This window comes from Myotis lucifugus, unplaced genomic scaffold (genome assembly GCF_000147115.1).
Source record: "Myotis lucifugus unplaced genomic scaffold, Myoluc2.0 scaffold_355, whole genome shotgun sequence".
NCBI lineage: Eukaryota > Metazoa > Chordata > Mammalia > Chiroptera > Vespertilionidae > Myotis > Myotis lucifugus.
This window is the reverse complement of record NW_005871403.1, coordinates 195,343-212,895: the sequence shown is the minus strand read 5'-3', so window position 1 is coordinate 212,895 and position 17,553 is coordinate 195,343. Positions and strand designations below refer to the sequence as shown.

The 17,553-nt window shown below is 42.2% G+C and overlaps 1 protein-coding gene across 12 annotated transcripts in view; it reads right to left on the bottom strand.

Annotated features, from left to right (window-relative positions):
* The window catches only part of NCOR1 (nuclear receptor corepressor 1), a 238,392-nt gene that overhangs the window by 177,799 nt on the left and 43,040 nt on the right, over positions 1–17,553 (bottom strand). For all 12 annotated transcript variants that reach the window (XM_023764861.1, XM_023764867.1, XM_023764865.1 and 9 more), the window contains one exon: positions 3,702–3,835. In XM_023764861.1, the coding sequence (XP_023620629.1) occupies positions 3,702–3,835 (134 nt within the window). The remainder of the gene's footprint in view (positions 1–3,701; positions 3,836–17,553) is intronic.

The following is a 17,553-nucleotide window of genomic DNA, read 5'->3' as shown; positions in this document are numbered from 1 at the left end:
CCTTTAGCCACACCTATTTTAATTCTGTTTCACCTCATTTTATATGTTCAGTACATAGTGATGAGGTTGGGGGCACTGGGATGTCCAATCTTCCATTTTATCTAATTTGGCTGTTTTGTGTTTGAATACTTCATTATTAATTTTAAACTAGTGGCCCAGTGCATGGATTCATGCACATTGAAAGGAAATTAATTAGAAGAAATATTTTAATATCGCTATTTGCCCTTTCTCTATAACAGAAGTGACAACCAAATTCACGATAGACAATGACAGATCGAAACACACAGGTGCGCTTACACCAGTGAGAGCTTTGTATGTATCACGCATGCGTGAGTCAACTTAGCCTTTTATAGATATAGAATAAACTTACTTAATTAGACCTGCTTTCTAATGTAGCTAAACTTTTTCCAGCCCAGTGAAGCACCCCAACTTCTTTTTCAGGTAATTGTCAGCAACACAGCAGTAATTATCAACACAAAGCACATTATTATTGTAGATCATGCAGGGAGAACAAAAGGTAAAATATTTAACTGCAGCAGTGTTTGACTATATTCTGCACAGTGAGAAAACCTGAAGTGATTTTCAAGGTCCACCATTTCTTACTTCTTTTCAGTCGGGTCAAGTTTCTAAACTTTCTAAATCTCCATTTTCTGACTAATGAAAAGAAAACAAAATTCTACCGAGTCTCCTATCTACCTACTCCAGGACTTCTGTGAGGACCAAATGAGATGAGGCACGGGAAAACGCTTCACAGACATTTGGTTAAAGTGTGAAATGTTTGCACCTTGGTATAAAGCAAGTCATGTTCCTGGGCTGAAGAAACTGCAAGGAGGCTAGTCGTCGCTAGGGAGAGGAAGCCGGGGATTGCTACGTGACATCATTACCCGGCACCCATAGCTATCTTTTCTGGCTGGGCTGGGCTGTGGGCCGCATTTTGCACCATGAGGTCTCGGCAGCGTCAGCCGCAATTTGGTGAGCTCCGGGGTGGTGGCGGGGCCTGTGTCCCACTTGGGGGAAGCCGAGTGTTCCTTTGTGGGCGCCAGGTCCGCAGTGCCGTTTCTCTGTACATGGCCAGTGCGCATCAAAGTAGCTCCTGCACTGAGCGTCTGCTCCCTGGTAGTCAGTGCGCATCATAGTGACCGGTCAGACACTTAGCGTATTAGCCTTTTATATATATAGGTTCTTCTATAGTGCATAGCACTCATGTGATATGTTCTTTGTTTTTGTCTTCTTACATGTAGAGGTCTTTGTTTGGGGCATACAGTACTGCTTATTAATTTTCTTTTCCAGGGATATGTTTGCCCTGTTCATGGCATTCCTTACCCTCCTATTCAGGTACAACATGGGCAGCCCCTCTCGGACTTTCTCTTTGGTGTGGAATAGAGTGAAGGGTTTTCCTTGCTCATCACTACTTTGCCTGTCATGTGTTTGTTTACAGATGGAGGACTGGGTATGGCTTTCTAGATACTTTTCTATAGCCTGAGGGAACAGGAAAAAGAGCAAAGTAAGGGAAACCTTGGTTGAAGCTGCCAGAGCCTTTGGTAAGAATCCTGGCCACTTTACCAGACATGTAAGCCAATCCTGATAGTTTGGGCTCACCAATTTGGAAAACCACACACCGTGACAGCTCTTCCTGCAGAATGGGATATGGGGATTCCAAGCAAACCACCCAGACTTAAATTTTCTCAAATTGAAGATTATGCATGAGAAATCCTAGGACTTTAATGATCCTCTTTCTTTCTTCAACACTGCTTCTTGAGTAAAGAAATAGGGACTAGAAAGCCAAGTGATGCAAGATTCTTCTAATTCCTTCCTTAAATGCCACTCTTCCAAGTTTATGGCAGTGGCTATATGCCTTTCCTTCTTTATACAGGGGGAGTTTTTAGCCCCTTTTTAAAAAGTTATTTTTTTCATATTTGCTAAAAATTGGGGGAAGAGTGATCTGAATTCTCTCTACAACCTTCACCAAGAAATGTATTTTAAAATAACTTTAAACATGACTAAATAATTTCAAGCCTTTTATCACCTCAAAACTGAAACAGTAAATATATTTTTAAAATCGGAAATCAGGTTCTTTATAAAATTGCTAAAACCAGGAAGGCAATTTAATAAAGGTACTTATTGTATTTCAAAATATTTTATATCAAGAGTAAGAATGAAGTCAAAGATAGCAGAGATGATAAGGACTCTAGGGAAAATGAGTATCTAACATGTAAAGAGCCAATATTATCTCATCAAATACTTACCATCCTTTGAGGACAAGGACATTAATACCCCCATTTTTACAAGCAAGAAAACTAAGGTTTGAAGAGCCTAAATCAGTGATTTGCAATCCTGGCTACAAATGAGAATGACCTGGGAAATTTTAGAGATAAGGGAATGCCTGGGCCCAATCCCAGATACCGATTTAATTAAGCTGAACCTTGAACAAATATAGCAGTTAGGGCACGCAGTAGAAAATCCACTATAACTTAAGTTGGCCCTCGCATATGCAGAGTCCCAACAGCCAGTTGACCCTCAAACAACCGGGATTTGAACTACGCAGGTCAACTGAACTGCAGTCAATTGAACTGTAAGTGTCAACTGAAAAAAATCTGTGTATAAGTGAACCTGTACAGGTCAAACCCTTGTTGTTCAAGGGAACTTGTATTCTGAAATGACACTTGGGCATCAAGTTTTATCTATCTATCTATCTATCTATCTAATATCTTTATTGATTTCAGAGAGGAAGGGAAAGGGAGAGACAGAAACATCAATGATGAGAGAGAATCATTGATCAGCTACTTCCTGCATGTCCCACTGGGAATCAAGCCTGCAACCCGGGCATGTGCCATGACCGGGAATCAAACGGTGACCTCCTGGTTCATAAGTTGACACTCAACCACTGAGCCATGCCAGCTATGCTGGGCATCAAGTTTTAAAAGCTCCCAGGCAGCCCTAGCCAGTTTGGCTCAGTGGATAGAGCATCAGCTTGCAGACCGAAGGGTCCTGGGTTCGATTCCAGTCAAAGGTTGCAGGCTCCTCCCTGTCCCAGGACCTGGTCTGGGTGCATGCAAGAGGCAACCAATCAATGTGTTTCTCTTACATCGATATTTCTCTCAGTCTTTCCCTCTCTCTTCCACTCTCTCTGAAAATCAATGGAAAAATATCCTCCAGTGAAGATTAAAAACAAAACAAAAGAAACATGTAGTGTGACCAAGAATAAACATTTGTTGCATAAAACCAAAAGAAAAAACCCCAGCTCCTAGGCAGTTCTAATAAGTAGCCTAAATAGAGAACACCAATTTATACAGGCTGGAGCAAAAGTGGGTTTACACAATACACAGAGTTTATTCTTGCATTATTTTTATTAATTATTGTGTTATATTCCATATAACAACTGTAAACCTACTTTTGCTCCCACCTTGTATAATGTAATCAAGGCCACACTGCTGACCAGGATTCAAGCATAGGTCTACCTGACGTCCCGATACACAGCATTAACTTTGAACTATGGGAACAAATTTTAAGGGTTGGTTCACTAATTACAACAACTCCAAAAGATAAACAAATAAAAACAAACAAAACACAAACTATAAATGACCAGTCACAGTTTGGTTAATAAAATTGTAAAATAAAAAAATTAAAGAAATTAACACACCTGTGAAGTAGGCACACTTCACAAGTTCAGCCCTAGAGAGAAATAAAAGAAACCCCATTACCTGTCAGAACCTGGGTGAAATTCTGAAAGCAAGGAAGGTCGTCTGCGAAGCTGCTGTTGCTGCTGCTGTTGCAAAAGCTGTGACGCTTGACTGACTTCAAGATGAGAAGAACGATAATCAGGGACTGCAAATTCCTAGTATTAAAACAATCATACATTAATTATTAACCAAAAAGTGAAAAGCATCATGAAATCAAAGCAAATTTAAATGCACAAAGGTAGTTATGGGCCACTAAGTATGGAAAGAAATAGCACTGGTGATTTCAACCCTTTACTTATCTAATTCTTTCTCCAAAACCTAAAACAATAAACATTTTAACTATATGTAATTCAAAGGAATTCAAATTAAATTTTGTGTTCAATTTTGATTCATTCTTCTAACAACAATAATTTCCGATCTATATTACTCATGTAGTAAGATCTCAAACTCATGTGTACAATATGAAATCCTAAAAAGTATGCCAATCTTAAATTCAAAATCAGTAAGCTGAAAGGGTAACAAAAGCCATCCAGTTAAATTCATGTATATTTACAAATGAAGAAACAGAAGTCCAGAGACTCAACCTGCTAGGTTAAGAGTAATAGTTTTTCCATCATTCCTAGATGGGTGGTTTTATGTTTGTTTTCCTATTTCTCTTTTATTGTCTTTTTATTGAACATGAAAAAGCTTTGCCTGGCTGGCATGGCTCAGTGGCTGAGCATCGACCTATGGATCAGGAGGTCGCAATTCGATTTCCAGTCAGGGCAAATGCCTGGGTTGTAGGCTTGATCCTCAGTGTGCAACATGCAGGAGGCAGCTGATCAATGATTTTCTCTCATCACTGATGTTTTTATCTCCCCCTCCCTCTCCTTTCCTCTATGAAATCAATAAAAGTTCACTACTAAAAAAGAAAAGAAAATGCAATTTTCCAGGCATTCCACTCTTAGGTATATACACAGGTAAGTAAAAAAAAAAAAAAAAAAAAGTCTACACACAAAAATTTACACACAAATTTTCAAAGCAGCATTGTTCACAATAGCGAAAAAGAAGAACAAATCCAAAGATCCCTTGACTTATGAATGGACAAACAAAATGTGGTATACAGGTATCCCCCACTTCTGAAAAGTTCGAGTTATACTACTTCACTTTTACAAAAGAGCTACATTAGTACCTGTTTTCACTAACCAAAAGAAATCCAAAGAGGATTTTCACTTTTACAAAAAAGCAAAAAGTGAAACAAATGTTCAGTGTTTGTTTTGCAGTGAGCCATTATAGAAGCAGTGCACCCAGAGAGGCAAGACTGGCTTCACCATGCTCCTTCCCAGGGAACTACTACCTTCAGCATCTCAGCATCAAGCCGCCATTGCTTTGAAGTGCATCTGTAAACACCTGTGCTTTATCTCTATTTTGGGCATCTGTTAGCAAGATGGGTCCTAAGGTATCAGAAAAGTGTAAGAACTCATAGGAGTGTTAAGCTTGGCATAAAATTGGACATAAGCATCATGATGGTGGTGAACAAAATAAAGACATTGTGTATGCGCTGAATTTGCCTGTGTCCATAAAGAGAGAAAGAATCTTAAAAGCTGCCAAAGTTACTATTTGTTTTGCTAGTAGTAAAGTGGTCTCTTTTAGTCAGTATCCAGGAATGGATAAAATGAAAAGTCTACTGATCGAGTGGATTGATGGGTGTACAAAGCATGGTGTTTCATTATCTTATACTTTAGGAGAAATCAGTCTTTTTCAATATGTTGAACTATACTGTACATACATTATTTCTACTTTATACAGGCTTGTATTTATCATATCATTCCTGCTTTTACTACTATATGTTATAGGACCACCTACAAAACAAACAATTCCCAGAGCTCACATAGGACCAGAACTGGTTCAAATTTCATCCAGCCAGAAGGAAGAAACCTCACTGAACATACCAGACATTCAGTAGATACCCCAAAAAGGATAAGTTTAGAAGTGGATAAAGACTACTCTCCCCTGGCGTGACTCAGTTGGTTGGGTCTCGTCCTAGGCACCAAAAGGTTGCCAGTTCGATGCCCAGTCAGGGCACATGCCCAGGTTTCAGGCTCAATCCCGGTAGGGGGTATGCAGGAGACAGCAGATCAAAGTTTCACTCTCCCATTGATGTTTCTCTCTCTCTCCCTCTCCTTTCCTCTCTCTAAAAATCAATTTTTAAAAAAATTTAAAGACTACTGGAGGTAGCTCAGTTGGTAGCAGGAAAGTAGAGTAGACCCTAAAGAGCCCTAAGCAGTCCCATGGTTGCCACTGGCCTAGTTATCATCACACCCCAGGAGGCGCTACAGCTGATGCAGCCGGCCCTAGTCACCATCATCAAAGCAACCATGAGCAGAGAGGTAGAGACCCAGCAATAGCCTGCCCCACCCTCAGTACTGCCAACACCAAGCCCAGCACCAGGGGTAATGCAGAAAGCAGAAACCCAGGACAAGAAGGTCATCACAACTAAGGTTTGGGGAACAATAAAATGGTCATAAAGAAGAATAAACCCAGAAAGTACCTTCGCAGTGTAGGCAATGGAGTTTGATGTTGTTGGAGAAAAGGATGCAGAGGCAGCAAATATTATAGGCCCTGGTGTTATGGGATGGGGCCACAACATTAGTAATCAATCTTTTTAAAATCCTGATTTCTGGGCCTCATCCTCCAGAAATTCTGTTTCTTTGTTACTAGCAGAATTTCCTGAGGATGAGGCCCAGAAATCAGGATTTTAAAAAGATTCCCGGGTGATTCTAATGTGCAGCCAAGGTTGAGAACCACTGCCCTAAACCAAAAGTGGCAAAGAGACAAAAGCAGCCGATCCACCAACTTCGAATTTGTCTGCTCCCAAGGCTAATTAGATAGAGTAAAGCTGAGTAAATGCTGGCTTACCATTGGCTATCTACCATCATCCAAATTAGTCATTCAACAAGAAGAAATGAATATGAAATTTCAGCAGTAAGGACGTACTTGCTTTTTTGCCCATTGACCAAATAACTAGAACTAGCTCCATTACCTATACAGCATGGTTTTTTTGGGGTTTTTTTTGTTTTTTACCTCAATGTCTCTTTTTGGTAATGACAAACTTGTCTTGTTAAAAAGCCTGGTTTTTCTTAATATACCTTTAAAGGTTTTTAAATTGTTTTATATCTGGTCAAGATTTTTAAGAATATCATTTTTAATTTGTAATAAAAGTTTACTTTTTTTTTTTCAAAAAAGTCAACAAACTGCAAGCATCCTATATAATAGAAGGCTAATATGCAAATTGACTGAATGGTAGAACAACCGGTCACTATGACACGCACTGACCACCAGGGGGCAGGCGCTCAATACAGGAGCTACTCCCTGGTGGTCAGTGGGCTCCCACAGGGGGAGCATGGCTTAGCCAGAAGCCAGGCTTACAAGGAGCAGGCCTAAGCCGTCATTCAGACATCCTCCAAGGGCTCCCAGACTGCGAGAGGGTGAAGGCCGGGCTAAGGGGATCCCCCCGCCCCCTGCAAGTGCACGAATTTCATGCACCGGGCCTCTAGTCTGTTAATAAAGGCCTTTAATAACTGAAAAAAAAGAAACAACTCTAGACTTGCCCTAGCAGAGTTTAAAAATAAATTTCAAAAGTAATTTAATTGCCTACCAGAAAGAATCCAACTTTCTTTAAATAATTACAACAAAAGCCAGCACTAAAAAGTATAAAATTCAGTGTTTATATTTTAAACAAAAAGAAAATGTCCAAAAACTTCATTGGATAAAATTCACAATAAATTGGAAACTAACAAAAGTCATTGAACAGGAAGCCATAGCAAAATGAAGCAAATGGATTTAAAAAAACTTAAAATGAACAGAGGTCCAGTGACTTGTAGGGTAATATGAAATATGAGTAATTGCTACCTCAGAAAGAATCTAGGAAAGGAGAGAGAAAAATATATCTCAAAAAATAATGGCTAAAAAAATTGCCCAAATTTTATGAAAATTATAAATCCCCAGTCTAGAAGCAGGAAGTTCAGTGAATGCCAAAGACAATGACATATACATTTAAAGAAGCACAAAAAAAGACACATCATAATCAAATTGCTGAAAACTGCCGATGAAGAGAAAAATCTTAAAAGTAACAAAAGGGTCCTAGCTGGTTTGGCTCAGTAGATAGAGCATTGGCCCGAGGACTGGAGGGTCAAGGGTTCGATTCTGATCAAGGGCATGTACCTTGGTTACAGGCTCGATCCCCAGCCCTTGTTGGGGCTTGTGTGGGAAGCAACCAAATGATGTGTTTCTCTCACATCAATGTTTCTCTCTTTGTCTCTCCCCCTCCCTTCCACTCTCTCTAAAAATCAATGGAAAAATATCCTTGGGTAAGGATTAATAACAACAACAACAAAAAGTAAAAAGAGGAAAAACATATTTACATATGAATAAACAAAGAGAAGAATGACCAAAGACTTTTACTTCTAGTCAGGAACCATCAAGCCAGAATACAAATAATGACATCTTTTTTTAAAGTACTGAAAGAGCCCTAGCCAGTTTGGCTCAGTGGATAGAGCAATGGACTAAAGGGTCCTGGATTCAATTCCAGTCAAGGGCACATAATATATATATTTTTTAATTGATTTCAGAGAGGAAGGGAGAGGGAGAGAGAGATAGAAACATCAATAATGAGAGAATCACTGATCAGCTACCTCCTGCACGCCCCCCACTGGGGATCGAGCCTGAAACCCAGGTACATGCACTTGACCAGAATTGAACCTGGACCCTTCAGTCTGCAGGCCAACGCTCTATCCACTGAGCCAAATCAGCTAGAGCAAAAATATATTTTAAAATAAGATGAAGTACTAAAAGAAAATAATTATCAATTGCCTTGGCTGAGTGTGGCTCAGTTGGTTGGAGCATTGTCCTGTACACCAAAATATTGTGGGTTCCATTCCCAATCAGGGCACATACCTAGGGGGCAATCCCTAGTTGGGGTGTGTATAGGAAACAACTGATCAATGCTTCTCTCTCACATCAATATTTCTCTCTCCCTCTCTCCCAGCTTTCCTCTCTCCCTCCTACTATTTCTCTCTCTCTCCCTCTTCCTCTCTCTCTAGCTCAATAAAAATATATCCTCAGGGGAGGATGAAAAATAATAACAATAAAAAAATAATAATCAATATAGAATTCTGTATCCAGTGAAAATATTCTTCAAAAAATGAAGTTGAAATGAACTTCTTCAGATAATCAAAAGCTGAGAAAGACCATTATCAAAAGACCTGTACTAAAAAAAAAGATACCAATCAGAAACCTGAATATATATATATAAAGGAGTGAAAGGTGTCTTAGAAAAGATATATATGGGTGAAATTATTGAAGGAAGAAAATAACATGGAGCAGAAATCAGGGTATGAAAAAAGTAGTGAAAATAGATAAAACCAAATAAAAGAATCTATTAAGTTGGTAAACTTCTAGCTAGACTAATAAAAAAGGGGGAGAGAGGGGACATTTAATATGAAGAATGACATCACAACAGATCTCAAAGACACTGAATGAGGGAATAGTATAACAACTTATGTAAACAAATTTAACATCTTGAACAACAAAATTTACCAAACTGACTAGAGGAGAAAGATTCTGAATTATAGCTATTAAAGAAATTGTGTTCATAAGTTAAATACATCCCACAAACAAAATTCTAAGCACAGGAGAAGGTTTAACGTAGATTGGGGAATATTTTCTCTGAATTACCAGCTGAAGACTGGCTGAAGAGGAGACTTTTAAACAAGGAAGGGCAGAACCCACCTGTAGACAGGTAGGAAAGGCAAGGCTGTGTGTGAGAGGGGCTGGCCCAGTTCCCAGGAATGGCAGGACCAAGGGTGAGGAGGGTTCACCCTGAGAGGAGAGAGGCCTGGACCCCAGGCTCAGCTCCCCAATCCAGACAACCAGAGCTGGCAACAGCTGCCCATGCAGCAACCAGTACCAGGGCTTTTATCTGCCAGGGAAAGTCTGAGGCTCCTGGAGACAAAGCCACTTTTATTAAAGGGTTGGCACAAAGGATTTTCATTCCTGGCCACTCACCCTAGGTTTCTGGGGAGGGAGTGCGGTGCAGAATGGAGTCGCCTGAGGAGACTGGGGTGGAAGGAGTTGGAGAGAATCAATGCGGGGGCGACACCTGTGCTGGGTCATCCACCTCCCCCCATATTGCAACAGCCATTTTCCCTGAGAACTGCAAGCCCCTTCCAACAGGAGAAGCCTGAAGAAAGGCAATAGCCTGCCCCAGAGGATACAGCTCACCCCACCCTAAGGAATTCCCTGGGCTCCTGAGGAGGTAGCAGTCTCAGGTAGATCAGTGACTGGCTTTGGGGTAGAGCCATTCCCCCTACATTTCCAGGAACCTGGCAGGCACTTCCCTCTCATGGAGCTGACAAAACTCCTGGCTTCTGACAGACCCCACCAACCTGTCTGAGAGGCTCAGTCCTGCCAAGGTCAGGGAAATATTCCAGGACAAACTCAGAAGAGTGGTCTGGGAAGGGGAACACACTCACCATCCTCCCTGAAATCTGAACATTTGCTGACCCGCCTCAAGGCCCTGTGCTACCAAAAAACTGGCCTACGAGCTCAGCTTGGCCCCTCCTGTGGGTAGCCAAGTGCTCTGGAAGCAGCCAGAAGCAGTGGATCACTTGAAGCTTTGAACAGGGTGCCGAGAGCCAAACATGGACAGCTTCTAACATTGGCTACCAAAAAAGTACTTCCCAGGAGGCCCAAAATCGGCATACAAAACAGCCTTAGACAACATAGAGGATTCAAAGAGGAATCCTAGAAGGAAGTAAAATCTGCCTAGACGAACTCCACTTGTTTTGTTTTTCTCCCATTAATTCCTTTATTTTTTCCTTTCTATTACTTTGGTATTATTTTGCTTTTCTCTTTTCTCTCATTTCTTTCATACCTCTTATTTGCCTCTTTCTGATTCTTATTCTATTTTTTCCCTTTTCTTTCTTTTGCTTTATCTTTCTCTGCTTTTTACTTTTTCGTAATTGTTTTCTCTTTCTTTTCTTTTTTACCAATTTCCTTTTCCTAGTCCTTATTATTTTTTCTCCCCCTTTTCTTTCATAATATTTTTTATTCACCTTTTCTAGTATTCTTTTTCTTTTTTCTTTTCCCTTTACTATTCCTATTCTTGTTCTTTTTTCTAATTCTCTTTTCTATTGTTTTTTGCTGTAGTTGTTGGGTTCTTTTGTATGTTTTTGCTTTATATTGTCCTGTCAGCACTGTACAACAGCTCTCACCCTGTCATCAGTGTTGACCCTCACAGTCAGCCAGCCTGAAAGGAGATTATACCCAGGAACGGGGACAACAACAATCAAGACCCAATTATAAGAGAGCCCAAATAACCCACAAAAGGGTCACTCCTAGAACAACAGCTCAGGAGTTCAAAAGGCAACCCCACAAACACTGAAGTCACTGCAGTTCTAATACATAGAAGCAAACACAAAGAGACAACTAAAATGGGGAGATAAAGAAACAACCATCAAATGAAAAAGGAGGAATCTCCAGAAAAAAAAGACCTAAATGTGATGGCAGTAAGCAACTTATCAGACATAGAGTTTAGAGTAATGGTTATAAGTTTGCTCAAGGAACTCAGTGAAAAATACAAGGAATTTAATAGGAATTACATCAGCATAAAAAAAAAAGACATAGAAACCATAAATAAAAACCAGCCGGAAATGAAGAATACTATACCTGAAATCAAGAATACTATGGAAGGAATTAAAAGCAGTCTGGATAAAGCAGAGGACTGAATCAGCAACTTGAAAGTCATGGTAGAAAAAACACTGAGTTAGAGCAGCTAAAAGAAAAAACCTTTTGCCGAAACCGGTTTGGCTCAGTGGATGGAGCGTCGGCCTGCGGACTGAAGGGTCCCACGTTCAATTCTGGTCAAGGGCATGTACCTGGGTTGCGGGCAATCCCCAGTGGGAGATGTGTAGGAGGCAGCTGATGGATGTTTCTCTCTCATCGATGTTTCTAACTCTCTATCTCTCTCCCTTCCTCTCTGTAAAAAATCAATAAAATATATTTAAAAAAAAAAAAGAAAAGAAAAAACCTTTTAAAAATATCTATATATATATAAAAGCCTAATATGCAAATTGTCCCTACAGGAGTTCAACCGGGAGACCAGTCGCTTGCTATGACATGTGTTAACCACTAGGGGGTGGCACAGAATGAAGGAAGGCCCTGGCCAGCAGCCGGCAGCTGGGGAAGGGAGGCCTGGCCGGCAGCCGGAAGGCCCCGATCAGCCCTGATTGCTGGCCAGGCCTAGGGACCCTACCTGTGCACAAATTTCATGCATCGGGCCTCTAGTAAGAATATAAGGGAATTATGAACAACATAGAAAGGGACTTTAATACCCCACTAATATCACAAGATAAATGTTCCAGACAAAAAATAAATAAGGAAACAGTGACCTTAAATGACACACTCAATCAGATGAATTCAATTGATATTTGGAAATATTTCATCCCAAGCTGCAGGATATACATTCTTCTCAAGTGCACCTGGAACATTCTCAAAGATAAACCACATATTAGGACACAAAATAAGTCTTTACAAGTTCAAGAAGACTGAAATCATATCAAGCATCTTCTCAGATCACAATGGTATGAAACTAGAAATCAACTACAATAAAAAAAAACCTCAAAAACATTCTAACACATGGAGGCCAAACAGCATGTTATTAAACAATGACTGGATTACCAATGAAATAAAGGAAGAAATAAAAACTTCCTGGAAACCAATGAAAATGAACACACAATAGCCCAAAATCTATGGGACACAGTGAAAGCAGTACTGAGAGGGAGTTCACAGCATTACAGGCCTACCTTAAGAAACAAGAAAAAGCTCACATACACGATTAAATACTATAACTAAACGAATTAAAAAGAAATCAACAAGAAAATTCTAGAGGAAGTAGAAGGAAGGAAATGGTAAATATCAAAGTAAAATAAATGGCATAAAGGCTAAAAAGAAACATACAAAGATCAATAAAACCAAGAGCTGGTTCTTGGAAAAGATAGATAAGATTGGACCTTTAGCCAGACTCCTCAAAAGAGAGGATCCAAGTAAATAAAATCAGGAATGAAAAAGGTGAAATAACAACTGACACCACAGAAATACAAAGGATTGTAAGAAAATAATATGAATATTTCCATGCCAACAATCCAGACAACCTAGGCAAAACGGACAAATGCCTAGAAATATATAATCCTCCAAAACTCAATGAGAAACCTAAATAGGCCCATAACTAGTAATGAAATTGAAGCAATAATCAAAAAACTCCCAGCAAACAAAAGTCCTAGATTGAATGGATTCACAGTTGAGTTTTACAGAACATTCAAAGAACTAATGACTATCCTCCTCAAACTATTCCAAAAAATTCAAGAGGAGGGAAGACTTGCAAATTCTTTTTACATGGCCAGCATTACCCAGATAAAGACACTACAAAGAAAGAAAAGTACAGGCCAATATTCCTGATGAACATAAATGCTAAAAGCCTCAACAAAATACTAGCAATTCGGATTCAGCAATACATTAAAAAGTTCATCCCAGCCAACATGGCTCAGTGGTTGAGCATCAACCTATGAACCAGGAGGTCACGGTTCCATTCCCGGTTAGGACACATGCCTGGGTTGCAGGCTCAATCCCCAGTGTGGGGCATGCAGGAGGCAGACGATCAATGATTCTCAGCATTGATGTTTCTCTCTCTCTCTCTCTCTCTCTCTCTCTCTCTCCCCCTCTCCCTCTCTCTCCCTCTCTCTCTCTCTGAAATCAATAAAAATGTATTAATAAAAAAGATTATACACCAGAATCAAGTGGGATTTATTCTGGGAATGCAAAGCTGTTACAATATTCGTAAATCAATAAATGTGATACATCACATAAACAAAATGAAGGATAAAAATCACATGATCATAGCAATAGATGCAGAAAAAGCATTTCACAAAATCCAACAACCATTTTGTTTGTTTGTTTTGTTAATCCTCACCCATGGATATTTTCTTTCCATTGATATTTAGAGAGAATTGAATGGAAAAGAGGGGGAGAACGAGAAAAACATCGATGAGAGAGATACAAATCAATTGGTTGCCTTCTTCACCGCCCTCACCCAGGCCGGGGATCGAACCTGCAACATAGGTACATGCCCTTGACCGGGAATTGAACCCACAACCCTTCAATGCATGGGCCACCACTCTATCCATTAAGCCACACCAGCCAGGGCAGCAGTTTTGATAAAAACTCTCAGGGAAGTGTGAATAGAGGAAACATACCTCCACATAATAAAGGCCATATATGACAAACGTACAGTCAACATCATATTAAATGAGCAAAAACTAAAACCGTTTTCCTTAAGAACAGGAACAAGAGAGGATTGTCACTTTCACCACTCTTATTCAACACAAGTGGCCCGGTGCAGTGGCTTGGAGGGCATCTGCAGAGTGAAGGGGGGGGAGGGCGCAGGGGAGGGGGAATAAAAAGAAAGAAAACTCATGCTCGGGTCTTCTGGCTCAAGGTGCTGGCTCCGGTGCAAAGACTAATGCAGGTGGTCTCGGGTGGTAGCTGGCGGGCAGGACTGGGCAAGAGGGGCCAGACAAGCCCTGGAACCAACCTCCTGCGGTCCCTCCCTGGCCAGCCACACCAGGGGTGGTGCCACAGATCAAAGGGCATCTGTGATCCCTTCGAGTGAAGGAGGAGTTCCTTGGCCTGGTCTGTGGGGATCGGGTCGAAACTGGCTCTCCGATATCACCCGAGGGGTCCCGGAGTGCAAGAGGGTACTCTACAAAATTGCTGTCATACAGGGTATAGGATGCAAATGCAAGTGTGCAGTAAACCAGATTCAGGGCCGACAGTGCCCCAGTAACAACATAATCCATGGCCCAAGGTGGAATCGCGCGGCCCCATGAGGAATCAGGCTGCCTCCTCTCTGGTTCAGGGGTGCGTCACCCAAGAACTGCTACTGCCAAGTCACCGCAGCTCAGCAGCTCCTGTGTTGAGCATCTGCCCCTGGTGGTCAATATGTGTCATAGATACCAGCCGGTTGGACGGTCACTTAGCCTTTTATATATATATACTAGAGGCCCGGTGCACGAAATTCGTGCACTGGGGGATGGGGTTCCCTCAGCCAAGCCCGCCCCTCAGTCTGGGAGCCCTCAGTGGATGTCCTACTGATGGCCACAGTCTGGCAGCAGAGGCTCGGTGCAGCCGTCCCCGTGTGTGTGTGTGTGTGTGTGTGTGTGTGTGTGTGTGTGTGTGTCTCTGCTGGGGGCCTGCCCCCAGCCCCGCCACATAGGCTCCGAGCAGTTGCCGGGTGTGTGTGTCCACTGGTGGTCTGCTCCCAACCACACTGGAAGCTCAGAGTAGGCGCTGTGTGTGTGTGTGTGTGTGTGTGTGTGTGTGTGTGCGCGCGTCTGCTGGAGGCCTACCACCAGCCACACCCTGAAGGCTTCAAGCAGGCGCCCCTCTCTGTTGATCACTCAGGCTCCTGGCCTCCACTGCATGTTGTACTCTCCCCTGAGCTGTGGCCAGGGTGGGACGCCCTTCCCTACTGTGGGATCCCCAGGGCTACCTAGGGAAAGGCACACAGAGGGGCTGGCTGCAGGCCGCCCTTTCCTGCTCCGTGATCACTGCTGCATCCCACGGGCAGGTGCACACGGGCTGGCTGCAGACTGCCCTTTCCTGCTCCGTGATCGCGGCTGCAATCCCACGGGCAGGTGCACACAGGGGAATGCGGGTCCAGGGCAATCCGCCAGCGCTGGTCTGCCAGTGGGAGCGGTTTTGGGGTGATCGCCTGCACTCACACCACCAACCCGCTCTCGCGGGTTGGGGGCTGACTGCAGGCGGACGCCGCAGCGGCCCCACCAGCCCGGGTCTGCCCGCGGGAATGCGGGTCCCTGGCAACCCGCCAGCCCCAGTCTGCCAGTGGGAGCAGGACGGGGGCGATCAGGCGGGTTGGGGCGTGAGTGTGGGTGATTGCAGCAGCCGCCTTCCCAGCCCTAGTCTGCTGGGGGGAGCGGGTTGGGGGCCTCTGCCTCCCCAGCCTTGGTCTGCTGGCAGCAGCGGGTCTGGGGGGCGTGACTGCGGGCGGAAGCCGAAGCCGCCAGGCCAGCCCCGGTCTGCTGGTGGGAGAGCCGGTTGGGGTCTTGGCCAGTAGGGGACAGCTGTGGTCACGCCCCGCCAGCCCTGGGTTGGGTCGCCCGCCATCCAGGTCACAGATAGCAGGCCTGGATGGCGGAGGGGCAGGCAAGATGGCGCTGCCCCATCCTGCCGGCAATATGCAAATTAGCCGCCATCTTGGTTGGCGGTTAACCGCCATCTTTGCTGACAGCTAATTTGCATATTGCCCGTGATTAGCCAATGGGAAGGGTAGCGGTCGTACGCCAATTACCATGTTTCTCTTTTATTAGTGTAGATAGATAGTACTGGAAATCTTAGCCATAGCAACCAGACAAGAAAAAAATCAAAGGCATCCAAATTGAAAAGGAGAAAGTAAAAGTCATTATTCACAGATGATATGACACTAGACACAGAAAAGCCTAAAGACTCTACCAAAAAACTACTAGATTTAATAAATAAATTTGGCAAAATAGGATACAAAACTTAACATACAGAAATTGATGGCATTTTTGCACACCAATAATAAACTCTCACAAAGAGAAGCTAAAAAAAAAAAAAAAATCCTATTTATCATTGCAACAGCAACAAAAATAAGATACCTAGGAATAAACTTAACAAATGAGGTAAAAAAAAAAAAAACAACACAAAAAAAACTGTTTTCAAAAAACTATAGGTCATTAAAAAAAGAAATAGAAGAAAATACAAAACACTGGTAGCATATATTGTATTTATGGATTAAAAGAATTAACATCATTAAAATGACTATACTACCCAAAGCAATCTATAGATTCAACACAATCCCTATTAAAATACCAACAGCATATTTCACAGATCTAGGACAAACATTCCAAAAATTTATATGGAACAAAAAAAGACCCTGAATAGTCCTAGCAATCTTGAGAAAGAACAACAAAGTGGGAGGAATCACAATCCTGGATACCAAACTATTTTAAAAAGCCATTCTAATCAAGACAGCCTGTACTGGCACAAAAACAGGCATATAGATCAAGGGAACAGAACAGAGACCCCAGAAATCAATCCACGCCATTATGGTCAATTAGTGTTTGACAAAGGAGGCAAGAGTATACAATGGAATAAAGACAGTCTTGTCAAGGAATGGTGCTGGGAAAACTAGACAGGTCCATGCAAAAGGGAAAGGAAGGGAGGGAGGAGGGAGGGAGGGACGAAGGAAGGAAGGAAGGAAGGAAGGAAGGATGTAAGGAAGGAAGGAAGGAAGGAAGGAAGGAAGGAACTACACCACCAAATGACACCATACACAGGAATAAACTCAAAATGGATTAAGGATCTATATCAGTGGTTCTCAACCATCCTAATGCCGCGACCCTTTAATACAGTTCCTCATGTTGTGGTGACCCCCAACCATAAAATTATTTTCGTTGCTACTTCATAACTGTAATTTTGCTACTGTTATGAATTGTAACGTAAATATCTGATATGCAGGATGTATTTTCATTGTTACAAATTGAACATATTTAAAGCATAGTGATTAATCACAAAAACAATATGTAATTATATATGTTTTCCGATGGTCTTAGGCGACCCCTGTGAAAGGGTCGTTCGACCCCCAAAGGGGTCGAGACCCACAGGTTGGTGACCCACAGGTTGAGAACCACTGATCTATCTATATATATAAAAGCCAGCGACCAGAATGCCGGAATGACAGCAACGCCGGAATGACCAGAACAACTGGTCACTAGGATGCCCACTGCGGCCCGCCAGC